The sequence below is a fragment of the Athalia rosae genome, chromosome 1 (assembly GCF_917208135.1).
Source record: "Athalia rosae chromosome 1, iyAthRosa1.1, whole genome shotgun sequence".
In the NCBI taxonomy this organism is placed as follows: domain Eukaryota; kingdom Metazoa; phylum Arthropoda; class Insecta; order Hymenoptera; family Athaliidae; genus Athalia; species Athalia rosae.
In genome coordinates this window covers 1718829-1735755 of record NC_064026.1, presented here as the reverse complement: position 1 = coordinate 1735755, position 16927 = coordinate 1718829, and the positions used below count along the sequence as shown (strand labels likewise).

At 46.6% G+C, this 16927-nt stretch overlaps 1 protein-coding gene across 1 annotated transcript in view; it reads left to right on the top strand.

Moving 5' to 3' along the window:
- LOC105693413 (cytoplasmic polyadenylation element-binding protein 2) overlaps positions 1–16927 on the top strand; it is a 91228-nt gene that overhangs the window by 14273 nt on the left and 60028 nt on the right. Inside the window, exon 2 of the mRNA XM_012413313.3 lies at positions 4811–4919. Within this exon, the coding sequence (XP_012268736.2) occupies positions 4811–4919 (109 nt within the window). The remainder of the gene's footprint in view (positions 1–4810; positions 4920–16927) is intronic.

Here is a 16927-nt window from a genome sequence, read left to right as displayed (position 1 = left end):
AAAATGACCCAGATGATACCTGAGGGAAAAAAAAGAAAAAACTGGCGAGTCGACGGAGACTGAGGTGATCGTCACAGGATTTAGCCGGAGGCTCCGGGGTTTCCAAATCTTCGAAATATCCGCCTGTTTTCTCCCCGCGTAATACAGACGTGGATTACCCGGTTCGGGGCATTGAACGCGATAATTTGAACGAGGGGTTGCTGATCGAGTGAAGTTCTCAGCGTGAAATTTTAGGACCCGAGAGCCGAGCCGAGGGTGGTTTGCATTTTGGGGTAACAAACGAACGAACGAACGAGTTTTCGCCCTGTCTACTAAAAAGCTGCGAATTATATGAATCGACAGTTTTCCACTCGGTCCAGTGCAATTGCAGGCTTACCGACCCCCCGCTGACGACCCGTTGCCCTTCGTACCCCTCGCCGCGTTTTCGGTCGCTCCGATTTTTACGCACGTACCGCGTATACATACGTACGCACGCACGTCCTTCTCGCCCCACGGCGCTGACGCGCGTACAGATATAAATTTTACAATAACGTGGAACCGCGTATTACGAAGCTGCGAAGCAGCACCCCCATTGCCTGGCTGTGTGTACGACCCCTCTATAGATGCGGCCCCTTGAAACCAGCGGCAGCAAGTCGATACTCTTCCTCGAACTGGGCCACGTGTATCTAGGTCAAGCCCAGCTTCTACCCGTTTCACCAGTAATCGGTAATGTTACGCAATCGAAAGTAACTTGCTACGTAGGGCGCTTGCGCAATTTTCCTTTGAGCGCGACGCCCTTGCGCCGTTCCAGTGCGACTCTTTACAAAACGAAGGAATATATTGTACGGGTACAACGAATGTACGGCGGGTATACGGCGAAGCGAATGGGAATACCGCGACGGACGGCTTTTCCGCGATAGAAAAACCACTCGCGTAGACTCAAAGCTTGAAATGACGGAGGGGGAGGGGGGGTGGTTTCCGAGTAATCTACTAATTACTTCGCGACAAAACATCCACGCTCGGTTTACCGCACAATTCGGCTGATCCCGATCCTTTGACGGTATAAATTCTCGTCTCCGCCCTGGACTTCGATCCCATACCGATACCGCTTCCTCGCTCGATAATTTTTCAGTCCCAACAACCCGCGCACTAATCACGTGAAAACGCTGTCCGCACATCCGTTGTTCCACTGATTGATATGGACGGTGAGAAAATTGGTAGTCAACCGATTCGTTCGACGCGTAAAATAGATATATGTACCTGACGAGTAAAAGCGTCGCGACCTGGAAGCATTCGGCTACGAGAATACAACAACATCAGGGAGAGAGAGATGATGAGAAGAAAAAAAAAAAAGAAAAAAGTACCGGTAGCTCTCCGCCGGGAAGTGGAGATGAAAAGGGGAGCGAGGATGGTTGAAAATGAGGAAGGAGAGGAGCGGAGTAACGAGGGGAGAGGAACGACCCCACGGCCAAAAAAATAACGTTTGACCTTTGGGCTTTGCGAAAGTCCTTCCATAAAACTTGGACGAAAGCTCGGAGAGTCCCACCCTCGTCTTACACGCCTCCTCCTATATGCCTGCGGGCTCTGGCGTCCTCCGACCTCCTCAGTTTTACCTGAGGATAGTATCTCTATGTGTGTGCGGCGCGTTCGGTACACGTACATCTGGTCTAAGCGTGAGGGTTTCCTTCTCGTGTATCTTCAGGAATTCCCTACCGTGTTCCGCTGGAAAAAAAAGGAATTTGAACCTCGAGGAGTCCACGAATTCTTGAATCCTTTTGGGTGGATTCAACGATCGACGGTCATTCGATTTTTCGAATACACGTGTAAACGGGATGAAATGAACTTACGATAAGATTATCAGTGCGAAAAATAAAATGATCATTTATGGAAAATAAAAAAAAAATCATAATTCGAGATTGGAAGAAAAATGTAATCGCGAATATCGTGATTCTGGAAACGTTTGGGCTGCATACTACCCAGATATCAGGGGTCTTATAACGTAATCTAATTTATTCCGTCCACGTTTTACCCGTCTCTTGTTACGCCATATATCCAGAATATAGGTTTGAAAAAAGGAGAGAACAAAAAGAAAAAAAAATGAAGAAAATGAGAACCATTACCAGGAACGGTCCGTTATCTGTCATACGGTTATCTATATCGTTTTCTCGAAATGTTTCTGCAAATCGAGTAACTCGATTGCGAATTGCAGCTCGGCGGACACGATTTCGATTCCGTTTCGGTTCGTCTCTACGTACGTCCGTATGTACGCGTAAATTCAAACGAACACACCGACGAATAACGTACCTTACGTACGTACGTACGTACGTACCCTACATCCCACTCGTGTAAGCCGTACAAGTTTGCTGGCTCGGCATCAAGAGTCCCGGAATTGATTTGCACCGTCTGACGCGCCTTACACTACCGACGTAACGATCAATTTCCTTCGATGCAAATCTACAAACCGTCGATTGAAAATAGCGAGAAACACACCTACGGATACGTTACCGCGGTCCGAGGTCATCCAAGGTCAGGATAAAAACTCGGTACGTCAACCCCTCGTGATCCGCCCCAAATATTCATCGCCGTTAAATAAAAATATCGGGCGGATAAAGGCGCGCGTAATCTACGTACCTACCTACCTACCCACCTATGTATATTCGAAAAGTTCCGCGGCGTGCAAAGCTGGCGGAATAATAGAAATTCGGAAGGAGGGCGAGCGAGCGCTCGAGGGGGTGAAAAATTTCTGGTCATCGCGGGTCTTCCTTGAGGGGTAGGGGGTGGGGGGGGGGGGGGGGTGGTTGACGTCGTCCTTCGCCCCCCGCGGAGCTGTATTTCTATAAGAATAAGTGGTCGTTACGTCGGGAGGGCAGCGCGTAACTGTTTGACGAGAAACAGCCAATAACGATCGACGACGGTCGAGGTGGAGCTACGCGCGGGGTAATGCCGGAGCCAAACGGAGTCAGGGCGAGGGTGTTCGCTGTCGACGCCCTGGTGCCGGTGGTTGTGCCGGTGCTGCTTGCCCGCCGCTTCCTGGTTTTCCTATATTGATTTTCTGCCCTCCCTACGCCCCGCTAGGGAGTCTGCCGCACGTACCGAGGGAGCGAGAGAGAGAGAGAGAGAGAGAGGGAGAGAGGGAGAGAGGGAGAGAGAGAGAGAGCTCGAAGGAGGGCGAGAGGGCGAGAGGGAGATGAGGGTGGGAGGGAGGGAAAAACGAGAGAGGAACAGAGAGAATACGAAGTACCCGGTGTACGCCTTCACGCCGGATAAAGACGAAGCGTTTACGAGTGTGTTTTTCATCCCTGCTACGGTCTTCGTCTTACGCTCTGGGTCTTGTGGATCTCGCTTCCTCGTTGGACGCGTCAGGTTTTCGTAATTTGTATACAAATACAACCCTTTACCGAAGGTGTTTTCGTTGCTCCCGTAAATAAATACCCATCGATACGCCGCGCTTATATACATATATATACCTGGGACGTGCGGGGTCGCACACCCTCGTTTTTCCCTCCCACCGTAACGCCGAAAGTCGAAAGAAAAATTGGAGAAAAAATTGAAAAAATAAAAAACAGCGCGTCCAACCGATCGGGCGTTTGAATTACGTACGGCCGGAAGTACACGGTGGGACGATAATTGCGACACGAAGATAATAAAATGTACCCACGGGGTAGGAGGGTGGAGATTACGAACGCGTTCGTATAACAAGACGATAAATAATTCCGAGCGGATTCCCGTACACACGCGCGGCAACGGCAGCGGCAGCGAACGTTTGCTCCGGGCGATAAATAATCCCGATAACGCGACATGCAAAAATTGTTTTTTAGTTCGGTGATGAGTATCCGTATATGTACAAGCGAGTCCGCACGGGGGAACCCCGATGTAGATATTTCGAAACACGACGCCTCTAGGTAACCTGGATTAATAAAATATCTCCGTACGTCATATGAAAATTGAAAGTTCGCCGCTGCGAATGTAACGTATTCAATGAAGAATAATGGAATTATGTTACCTTTCCGATACACCGTACCTTTTGCTTTTGCAAGATTTACACGTATAGGTGTACGTACGTGTACATCTGTCGCTCGATATCTGATATCTTACGAGTAGGTATATACCGCGATATATGTATATGTATAGAACTTCGAAGCGATTTGCGAAAGATACATTTTATTTTTTGTTCTCTCCTTTTTCTTTTCCCCCTTTTTTTTCGTTTCCTTATACGATTGTTGTACCGGACATTTTTCTTTTTCCCTCATACGATGGTTTATGTGATTCGCGATCCCATTTTCAGGTATACCCGCCTCCGTATTTAAGGGATATAAATTGCCTAACGCGTTTACTCGGTGCACCCGGAATTTCCAAGATAACCCCATCTGTCGCACGGATAACCTGGATATATGGAGATAATCGAATCCCCGCGTCACGCGTTTTGCAATTTGTATCTCGTGTGCTTGAGATTTCTGCTCTCCCGTACCCCTCCCCCCACCGAGTCACGGCTGATCCGCAAAAAACAAGAAGGGAGAGAAAAACAAAAAAAAAAAAACACAAACCGTATTGCATAAATACATCGGTACTTTTAAGTGTCACTTTTACTTTGAAAATCTCCTGCAACGCGAGACCACAGGGCGAGTGTTACCTTACCCATAATTGTAGGTCATACATGCCTCCAGTTAATTCGATATTCCTCTTACGCGCAACGATTCTCGAATTACATTATAGAAAAATAAAAGCTCGCACCTAACTCGGGATTTGTCGTCGTACCTATAGTTGGACAATTTTTACGAGCACCGCCCTGTACCCGCAGGTATATCGAAACGACCGATCCTTCTGATTTCAGGAGCGGATGACGGCGAATGGAAATTCACCTTTGGACAGCATGCGAACCTTGGAACATTACCTCAGCGACATTATGCGGGGTGCAGCTGACACGCCCGATCATCTCAAGGGTGAGTTTCGATTGTATATATATACATTATACACATACATATATACCTATATTTCGTAGATAAGTTATAAAACGGACGAAAATATGTCGTCCGCTTACGATTTCGATTCGATCCATCTGTCGCCTTCGCGACGTCGTTCGTCCGTTTTTTTTTCCCTCTCTCACTTTTTACTCCCTCCCGTATACGTCTCTACCGTGTGCGCCTCGGAGGGGCGCGGGGGCGTGGAGAAAGGGATGAATTTTCATCGAAGAAAAGGGACAATAAGAACGTCGCCTGGTCTGTCCCGAGTTTCGGTACGGCTACAACGCCGCCGCGGGGACGACGGTCGGTCGGTCGGTCGGTCGGTCGGTCGGTCGGTCGGTCGGTCGCTCGTTCTTCCTTGGAGATCCAGCGATGAAATTTCCCGGGCAACCGATAAATCACGCGTCACCCGCGAGGAAATACTCGAAAACCTCGATACCCACGCGTGTAGTATACACGTACGTACGCGCGTTACACACACGTGCGGACGACTACCCGCACCTTCTTCGCGTCTATAATCCAACGTACCGTATGCCCTCCGTATAGCACCGTGCACCGTGAATACCCGTAGCGCGACGCACGGCCGTTTCAATTGGCTCTTTATCTTTGACCATTCGATATCCCCCCCTCCGTCCGGATTCCCTTTCCGCCCTTATTTTATACGCTCCGACGATTTATCGTCTCATCTTCGCCGGCTGCGCGCCCCTTTTTTTATTTTTTCAGCCAGAAATCTTAGCTCGCGGCCGGCGGAGGGGGGGGAGTGAAATAATTTGGAATCCAGTTCGCGAATAAAACGGTGCAGATATGCGCGACGACGCGTTTCGTAGCGGGCGTAGACGTGGAGGTGAATTTTTAGCCCCGTAGCGCGGCAGTTGTACCTACACATTGTTGACGGACCGGCCCGTACACCGAGTGTTGCAGTGTCGCGGCGATGCGACGGATGAGAAACCGAGGGCGGGAAACTAGCGGGCAAAAGCTCCCTCCGCGTCCACTCAACGTGCGAACCGAGCTCACCCTATTCTTCGAGCGCTCCCTCCTGGCGCTCCGTTTCCTCTCATCCTTCGTCCCGTACACTCTTCTTTTCGCTCTTTAGGCAAAGGCGACGTCGTGCCACGGGACCAACCGTACGCGCGAACCCTTTTTTTTTTTTCGCCTCGCACATCCTCGTCGCTTTTCTCATCCCGCAACTTTCCACTCTGCGCCCCTCCTTCTTCGTCCTTTTTTTTTTTTTTATTTTTTTTTTCTTTCGCCTCTTATTTTCTTACGGTTTCTCTGATCTCGGTCCACCCGCCCCCCCTCTCTCTCTCTCTCTCCCTGCTCCGAAAAGTGATTTCGTTTCGCGTCGCGTCGGTTTCTATACTTTTCGTCGTTTTAATAAGAAAATCCAAGGACGGATCGAGCGCGGTGCGACGTTCGGAAAGATACCGCGAAAAGTGGCGGACGCCGCGCGAAATTCAGGGTGGTGTAAAGGGGTGGCTTTGTCCGTCGGGAAGACGCGACATTTAACCACGTGCGGAAGGTAAAATTGCTGAAATCGTAAAAGAGCGATCGGCGTGCGGGCGAGAGAAGGAAGAAGGAGAGCAAAAAAGGGACGGGGGATGGAAAAGTTGTTCCGCAGACGCGGCCGTTATATAGCTAGGGCGCGAGTTCGAACTCTTCGTGAATTTTTTCACCCAACCTGCGTCACGTTAGTTTTTCAGTCGTTTAAAATTTTTGCTAGGGAGAAATTGTTATTCGGCAATGATATTGTATTCAACCCCGTATTCCGACGGAGCCACCGGCGCCGCCGCGTTAACTTCATTGTTATCGCGTAATTATTATTTTAATATACTCATTATATCGTATATCCCATTAGGCGGGGTTCGCCAGATGCGCCTACATCGCAATTGCTGCGGCTGTTCCGCTAACAACAGCGCGATCTTATATTCCCTTACAATTCGTATTATACTCCTCGCTACGAAACTGTATCTCTTCGACGCGATTGAAAATAACGATTGATACGGTATCCGTGCGCGCACCCCTTGTAATTCACGTGTGTAGCCCGAATGAAAACTTGACGCACGTAGTGCGAATACAAAAGTTGAAAACTAAGTTATAGCCGGGGTTATTGAAACGCGTGAAATAATTGAACGTTTATTGTACAATTTCAGTTATCACGTGCCTACACATCGCACACTTTACGGTTATATTATATGTATATATATTTCTACGTTCGGCGTATATTGTAGGGAATAAAGGTAATACACGGTCAAATAATTTTCCCCGAATAATTCCGCTCCGGATAGAATTCGAATATATTTCCGAACGAACGCTGTACGGTCATTTGAATAGCAAAATAGTAAAACGCTGCCCAAATACGTCGCGCGGTACGTTGGGCTTTTTTTTTTTTTATTTCTGTTCTTTCATTTTCGCCATCTTTTTCGTTCTCTTCAACCCGCGGAGGAAACCACATTTTTCCCATATGAATATGCAAAATCACGTACAGCTACGATATGGGTGTAAAAATTAAACTTTCCAGCATCCTCCGAAGGGTGGACGCGTCCGACTCTGGGTTGACATTTTTTCCTGTCTCTCTCTCTCTCTCTCTATCTGGTGGAATAACAATCTTTTTTTCCCTGAAAATCTGCATTCAATTAATTTTTTTTTTCCAATTCCCATCTCAACGCAAGAACATCGCGGAGCAATTTTTCCTCGCTTGTATCCGTCCGTTTGTCTTGCGTCTCTTTCTTTTTTCTCCGCGTACAAAATGACAATGTACGGTGCAGTACTTGCGGTATGTATATTCTATCGTTATGAAGAGCCATTAAGCGATAGCTCTGAATTCTATAGAATTTGATACTCTCTCTCGCGTATATTCACGCGGGGTTATTACAGGCGGGGGTATACCTACTGCACCTAGACATCCCATTCGAATTCATTCGTACGCACGGTGGAGATGTAATTACAATTACGAATGACTCGGCGATGAACGCCGCTATAATACCATTGTCTATAACCGTATCTATAGCTATGGTTACCCGGTGTACCGGTTCTATGCGGGAATGATATTATAACGCGATAACTGCAGCGTAATTATAATGACGCTGTGTCGTTTTCACTCTCCTCCATTCTTAGAATGATTAATTCTCTTTCGTTATTTTTTTTTTTCCACCTCTTTTCTTTCGGAGAAGATCGCAGATCGCTGACGTAAATAAAAATCCTGCAAAATCACCTCAGTCTCAGTAATTCATTTACATTTTTCCCGATCTCATATATTCTCTATAGAAGCTCAGCGCCCCGATCCCGAGTCGCGATCTCCGATATCGTCATTGTTTTACACGTTGCGGGGATTATTTTTTACTTAATTTAATTCAACCGGCTAAGGTGTATAATATGGGAATTATAGGTCGATGATATTCGCAGAGGGGGTTGCCGTTGCCGCTGCTGCTGCTGCTGCTGCTGCTGCTGCCACGAATTGGTGCTTTAGAAGTAGTTGGATTATACTTGCAAATGAACGCCGCTGAAAGTGGCGGGGGAAAAATAGAAAGAATAAATTAAAAAAAAAAAAAAAATGAAAACAAAAATAAAATTCGAGAATCCGCGTAAGCTCATAGCTCTGAGATCCGTACCGTGATAAAAATTTAGTTATTCGCCGATGATTTCGCAAAGTGCAGGTGATGCGGGATGTGAAAACCGATGAAAAAAAAAAAAAACGAATCGAAATCCGTCACGAATTTTTCAACGTCCCGTTAATTAAATTTATACGAGGAGCAAGAAAAAAAAAATAGTGAAAATACGGCGAAGATCTCTGATTTTTACCCCGCGGTGGCCGCCACCCCCTTTCGTTTCATCCGCGTAAAAACGAACCTTTAGGCACGAACTTTAACAACCCCGCATCCCCCGGGGTCCCCTTACACTTCGCCTAGTTTGTCGACTCGGTATTTTCTGAGACTTTTGACCCACTCGCGGTCACAAGCCTCGCGCTGCTGACACTTCTCAAGATGGCGTCGTCGCTTGGCAGGCTCGTTGTATATATGTACGTGTACGGTACACGATATCGCACGGCAAAAACGAACGGCACCCTCTACACCCTCAAATTCAGTACCTTCGCCCTCACCACTCGTACCCCTCGCGTATATAATATGTATGTATATATATATATCCCCACTCAACTGTACCAGGCCTTACAATGCCCCCGAAGAGCTTTTTGTTCTAGAATAAAGACCCGCCACCTGCCTATCCTTCGATTATAACCAGGGATATTCGGATATAACCCCGCTACGGGGGTACGTCGTGACGCGGAAGTAGCCGGCACCCTGAATTTTCACTCACCCCCTCCCTGTTGTCGCTCATTGCTTCATTTTTTTATTTTTTTTTTTTTATTTTTCACCGTTTCCTAACTTTCCTTTTTCTGCCTTTTTTTCGTTATTTTTAATTTTTTTACGGGGATTTGAAATGTTTATTGGGGAGTCGAGAAGATTTGCGAAACTTCGGATGGGTGTGTGTGTGTACGTACAGTCGGTTCGTCGACCGTGAAGTTTTTCTTTTCCTCTCTGATGTGCAGTCGGATTAGGTGTAGTACATACGTATACGTATATATCTGTACACGTGTACACTACGTAGAAAATATAAGGTGCTAGATGGTGCTAGGGAGTTTGAAAACTAGGGGTGGTGTCGGCTCCCGAGATTTCATGTTTCATATTTTCACATTTTTTTCACGTAGTATATATCTTATTGTTTTCATTTCAACTTCCCTCAAGTATTGTTTGAATCTTTGCTTTGTCATTCGCGTCGCGCAGGGTGCATCAAAAAACTTGGTGTATACGTTCCCTCGGAAAAAAAAAAGACAAACTCCGCGTCACACCGTCGTACTTCGTTACGCGGAGCAAATATTTTTTAATTTTTCATTATTATTTCTCTCCTCTTTTGCAGCTAAAAATATGCATGAATTTCTTTTTTCATCCCTCGTTCTCTCGTCTGCAATATCGCGCGACTTATTTCCACCCCGTCTCCGACGTGTAGAGACTCGACTCTGTTAACGAACTCGCGTTAAACTAACAAAAGTAAATTGTCAACGTGATGATATCGGGAACGAAAACGAACACGATCCGTTTCCCGACTTTGATTTTGTTTCTCCTCTCTTCTGTTCTCCAAAAATATTTGCGGCTCGTCCGCAAGTTTACCGGGGTCGGAACTTGACGAGGGCGATCGAAGTGTCCGAAGAGAACCGAGGGCGACCGAAGAGACGCGACAAGTTTCGAGGGGGTTGTTCGGGGGGTGAAAATAAAGTTTTTAGAAAAATGAAAAAGATCTCGAATTTCGTAGTGACGACGCTATAAGATCGACGGTCATTCTGCAATATTTTTGAACGTAATCGGCGTTCTACGAGGCATACGTATAAATGTGTTTGTGTGTTTGTAAATGACACGCGTACGGTTTTCGCGTCGTACACGTACACGTATACGTCAAAACTTGTCGTCAATGGGGCTAATTGGACCCCCGCGGCGCACGCGATTAACCCCGCATCACAAATGAATCCACGTTTGAAAAAGAGGTGTACATCATTCGTGCGCGTTGAACGCGCCCATAGAAAACCTCGGGCTGGTGAGTTGTTTGAACAATTTTTCAAAAGCCGAGAAATATTGCAACAAAAATGTCCGCATTCGGTACACAGTGCGACAGACGTAAGATCGAGGACCTGGTCGACGTTTCTTTCAGTTCTCCTTTTTTTTTTCGAAGTTGGGGAGGGAGAATCCTACCGCTGCATTTCAAATTCGTATCGGCAGCGTCGAAAAATTGTAAAATGGAAAAGGAACGATAATAATGGTGAGGTCTCGCCGCGGAACGATGATCATGCTCCGTCGTCTCCGCCCCGCAACGTCAACCGAATGCTCATATTCATCACGAATAATTATCACCGCGTACCCACCGCGAAGGGAGTCGAACCGGCAGGCAGCTGCAGACGCCGCCTGATGACGGTGATGACGGAGGCCGTGATTGATTCTACGTAATGAACTATACATGCATCGGTGTTATTTCACGTACGTCGAACGCCGAAGACGGCGCTCCGCTTTTCGCCCTTGTTACTGTTATTCGCGGGGGGGTGGGGGGGAAACGAGCGAATACCGCGCCTCGTAATTCGTCGGGGTTCGATGAATTTTCTCGAATTCTAATAGTTCGAAGGGGGGGATGGTACGGATCGACTTTTTTCCATCGTGTGTTTTTTTATTTAATTATTTATTTTTTTGTTAATTAACAAGTTTCGCGCATACCTATGAAAAAAATTACAAAAGGAGGGACCGTACCTCCCTCTGGCGTGTTATTCTCGCATCCCAGTAGCCGTTCCTGGCGTCGATAGACTTCCGCACCCCCCCAACAGTCGGCGTCTTGCGCCCTGCGCTTCTCTCCTCCCCCGCGTTACCGCATACCGAGTTTGTTTGTTTTTTTTTCCACCCTCGTCCTCGTTTCCCTTGTTTCCGTCCACATGATTATGACGTTCGTCCGACGTACGATCGTCGAGTATTCGGTAGCCCACGTCGTACCGTCCGTTTATTCATTTATTTCCGTTGATTTAATCGAGCTTGTCGCGTTCATCCCCCTAAACATCTACTCGCCCACAATCGCAATAATCGCGTTAAAACAACGTGAAAAAATTTCACGTCCAGTACCAAAATTCGATAGCATCGGTATCGCACCCCATGCGTATACTGCAGCTTTATCGCGTTTCGTTCGTCAAATTTTTACGACCTCGGATATTTTAAGTCCGTTGATAAATTTTCCTCTGAAATAACGAGGATAAATTTTTTCTACGTACCGCGTCAATCACCGAATCGAAACGTTACGTAAGGGTGAGATCTGGTCGGGGGAAGGAAGGGTTTGGTACGAAACGATTCGACGTAGTACACGAGGTGTTCGGTACAGGCGACGCGATTATTATACAGGTATAGGTTATACGGGCGTTTGTTTCGCGGTGTACGCGTAGGTACACGGATCAGCCGGTAGAAGGGGGTGGTAGAATACGGTTCACGTGAATTCTACGGGCGGACAATCGACCGACAATGAACAACGTCGAAGCGACTCGTTCGGCAGCCTCTGTGCCTCGAATGCCGGACCCTCATTTCGTTGATTAATCAAATGCAGAGGCTGCGGTGCAGCAGAGGCGGAAGAAAAAAAAAAAAAAAGAAAAAGGGAAACAGATACGGAAACAGCAGGGGGTACGTCAGCCCCTGCGTGAATTTATTCGTCGTTACACATCGTGCAATTATATCGTAAACGAGGTGAAAAGGTAAACACCGAGTGCGAATTATACGTCCCCCCTCTAAAATTGTAACGACGCCGCGAGGAGGAGGAGAAGAAAAGAAAAAAAAAAAAAAGAATCGAACGCCCGCGGACAAGAACGGAAGATTTTTCGGGGCCCCGACGCCACGAAGGGACGATAATTGCACCCCCATGTTACATATTTCTTGCGTAATAAGTGAGCCTTACGTCATACACTCGACGTTACATAAAAGAGTGATCGGACAGACGGCAGCTGTGGAGGGACACGCGTACGCTACTTTATACGCGGATATGTAAGATATCAGGGACACGCTGCGCACACATTTTACGTATTATCATTGTATGTACCTCGGCGATTGGCCCACGCGACGAGGCGGATGAATAATAAAATGCGTGTCGTACAAAAGGGTAGATTGATATCGCGGGGCCCCCGCAAGATATCGTGTACACGTATAAAAATATCCTTTACACACCGCGCTGTACACCTACGCCATATTCTCGTTCAGTGGGTGTGTAATAATACAACAGCGTTGTCTCTGCCGAAAATGTTGAAAATTTTAAAAATACAAATTGGAAAGAGACACGAAAATCCCGTTTTCGGCGAGAGGAGGAGGGCTACGCTGCGGTGGTGCTGGTGTTCGTTCGCTACGTTCGGTACGGCAATTCCGATTAGTTTCGATTGACCCGGAAGGGAACGCGGAGCGGTACGCTTTTTTGCGGGGGAGATGGCTCGCGAAATAGGGTAGGGAAGTGCAGGTAGGTAAACCCGAAAACGGACGGGGTGTCGATCTTCGTGAGGGTGAACGAAACGCGACGTGCGTTTTTTCGCACGGATAATTTAGCCGCTGTACAGCGCTGTACGCGCGATGCGCGACGATATCGTGACAGCGGTTTTCGGACGTGGGAATATCATTTCACCCAACCCGTACGTACGGTGGACCGAACGAAAATCGCGGCAGAGGTCGCGGGTCCCGAGCCGATGGGAAAAATGTAAAATGCAACGCGTACAGCTGTCGCTGAAATTTCCCGAATTCCACCGGTTCGAAACACCCTTGCAGCGGCGCACGTTGGAACAAAAAAAAAAAAACATCAGAGGGGAATAAAGTTTCCTTGTTACAACCCGCGGAAGTTATTAGATTTTCAGTTGACCTCCCTCCGTTGGCTCTGCTGCCTACGAAATTTTCCAATAGCCAAAGCGCGCCGCATTGCGGTCCTCGTGTATTGTCTCGGGCTGATCTTTCTCCGTACCCCTCAGCTTCTCCGTTCCGAAGAACCTCCGCCGCGCAGCGAGTTTCGAGTTACTTTTATTATCTGCAAATAATATCGATGTATGACCAAGTAATTCGAATGTATTGTCAAACTTATTGTTAGCGTAACTCCGAGGTGCGATGCCTCGCCAACGACTAAGAGAGAAGAGAACTGTCGACTCCTCGCGTTTCTCCCCAAATTGCGATAACTGGCGCAGGCGGAATTTTTTTTATTAGCACGTTCGTAAATTTTAACTGAAAAAAAAAAAAAAAAATGACGAACGATTCGTGCCGAGACGAGAGCGCGGTGATTTTGTAACCCCCTTTTCGTTTCGTCGTGCGTTTACTTTTTGGGCGCGGCTCGTTTGCTTCGGGTTTTCCGCACGCGAAGGGGTTTTCGGGGATCCGAAAACTTGCGTCATTAGCGCCGGCTCGTCACGTGAACGTGGAGCAGTCAGCTGCCAATACGAATCCCCCTCCACATCAATCACGCGCCCATCAATGACTTATCTTAAATTAATCCTTCGCAGTTTCTCCTCAACCTTGGACATGTAATTCGCCCTCCGGAAACTTCCCCTATTCATTTCTAGACGAAGGAAATCATCGAAATTAATGATGTCTGAAAAATTAAAAGTGGAGTATTTTCTTTGTCTCAATATTTTGACGGTCTTTCTTTTGTGTTTTCTTAAAACCCCGATAACAAGCTGCCGAGGTTGTTTGTTACCCGAACTCCGTTACGCTGCGGAGAGATGATAAATTAACGCTTTATTCTATACGAAAGTTACCGCCCGTCGTCATCGTCATCGTCATCGTCGTCGTCGTCGTCGTCGTCGTCGTAGTCGAGTTCTTCTTGCGGGGCTTTGTCGAGTCTTTCGCCAAGTGTATGTGTACCATTAGCGGGGTTTATTTGACCTGCAGGCTGCCCTTCGTCGAGACAAAGCTCCGCAAATATTCTCGGAGCTAGGGGTGCCCCTTTCGCTCGGGTGTTTCAACCCCCATTTTCAAAGAGTGAAATGGCCAAGGGGCTCCGATGCTTAACCGAGACACACTACTGCGGTACAAACTCCTTTCTAGTTTAATGTTTATAAGGATTTTTATAGCATCTACCGACGATATAAGGGCAGGCATACCGAGCCCTCATCCCCTCCTTATGAGCCTCGCGGCGATTTCGTTTCCCCCGTGAAATTCTCTTTCGCTTATTTCTCTTTTACACCCCTTAAATTTGACGGGAGAAATCAAGCGGGGTCCTCCGCTAAATACCTGGCTCCAATTATTCGCGATTTAAGAGAGAATATTTTACAAACGGCGGAATCGCGCTGGTTCAGAGGGAAATTTTTCTTCCACGTATATATATACGTAGTTTCTCGGCCGTCTCGTATTCCACGTGCCCGCTGCTGTTGCGCTCCCGTATATACCGCAAGGATGGCGGGGGGAGGGGTGGGAGAGGGGGGGGGGAGAAGTGAGATCCCGTAGGGGTTGTAGGATAACTAACCCACAGGCCCCGGGGCTATTCCCGTCCAGATTTGCTTTGAATCAAAGATTGCGAGCCGAGCGACCCGCGATGGAATTACCACGAGACTCCGTATAACTCTCTCAGACGAATGAAACAATTGGAGAAGAAATTTTCGTTTCTTTTTAATACAAATCCACCCACAGACAGCGTAAATAAAATTTCCTCCTCAGACTCACCCGGCTTCGTCTCTCTATGTATATATATATATATATCTATTTCTATATCATTTTTTTTCGTCTTCTCTTCTTACGTGTACATCTTACGTCCCGGCGCATCGTCTTGCGGTAATACGATTTTCTCAACGTTGTAATTACACGCGGTATGATAGAAAAAGTTGTACGCAGTTTTTAATTTTCCAGCCCGTACACGGCCGTTGCATCTGATATTCGAATCTGTATTAACTCTTGTTGGAACATCGCGACCGTTGAGAGGAGCGCATAATTTATCGTTACTTATCCATCTGGCTCGTCTTCCGAACGACTTGCGATGCATAATTTCATCGAATCTGGCTTTTACATCATGCAGTAAATTTCACACCGTTACATCTATACGTACTCGGAGTACATAACTCGTGCTCCAACGTTAATTACCTACCTCCACACGATACCTATGCTACCTACATATCGCACGTCCGCGCCGCATGTATGTCGGCACACTTCATAAATTTATATCCATATTAGCATTGAACGTGCCCGCTGCACTACTGCGTCATCTTTTTTTCAGCTCGGAATACATTGAGATGCTGCTGCGGAAAAGAAAAAGTGGCGATTTTTGGCCGAAAATCGGTGTAGGTTTTCAACGCAGAACGGCGAAGATAGATCCGACATTTTTTCCGCGAATGAAAAATAATTTAAACAAACAAAAAAAAATGAGAAAAATGATTATGCGGGGTTAATCGAAACGTGAAGACCCAGGAGGATTTTTTCCCTTGCAATTTTGAACGCCGTAATTCACGAATATATCGTAGGTAGCTTATCTACTTTACTGCACTACCCTTTAATCCGGCGATAAAAATATCTGAACGAAGAATATTTTGTAATCCCCACGAGGTCGAGGGTAAAAAGAGGAGCCGTCGATCCGCGCGTTTTACTTACCTGCTGCATTTTATACCTATCGTATTTTCTTTTATTTTAGAATCCGTTTCACTTCGTTCGTAATGTGGCGTGTTTATGTGCGCGTGATAATTTATTTCGTTTTTAAGGCCTTTTGCTTCGGTTTTGTTCCGATAATCACTCGATTTGAATTTTCTTGGAGAATCTTTGATAGTTTACACTAACGGAAAACTAGCCGTCACCCACGTTTGGAGAAGACGAAAAAGGTAAAAAGTTGAAAAGGCCGCTTGAAAACGCAGGGAGTGACGGAAAATCGCGAGTTGGGATTTAGGGAATTTTCGCATGCAAATCAGCGTACACGTCCCTCGACACTCGGGCCTCCAAGGTTTTAGCGAAAAGTATAAGATAAAAATGTAAAAATACAAAAATTATTAAAAGAGAAAAAAGGAAAATGTAGAGGAGAGAGGAAACGGTGAACAAAATTTCATTCCCGCGGGCAACGGAGTTACCGAGTTTTTCTACTCCCACCACTTTTCCATCTTTCTTCCGCCTCGCTGTCTTTTCTTTTTTTTTTTTTTCTTTTTCCTCTTCTTCACTTCCATCTCGTCTACCGTCGCTTGTTGTCAACTGCGTGAAACGACACGCTCGATAAGTTCATCCCGGGTCACGTGGGATCACTTCCTTCCCTTCTTTCTCATACTTATTTTTGCTTCCCTTGTTTTTTTTTTTTTTCTCCCGCTGCATAAGAAAAATAAAAAATAAAAAAAAAAAAACGTCGTAACTTTTCTCTCCTGATTGCAATTTACGAAAAATTAAATAAACAAACAAACAGAGCGTTCGGATTCTATTTTGTCTGACGCGGTGAAAAATAGACGAAATAAAACACATCCATACACATAGCCTGTATATTCAGCTCGT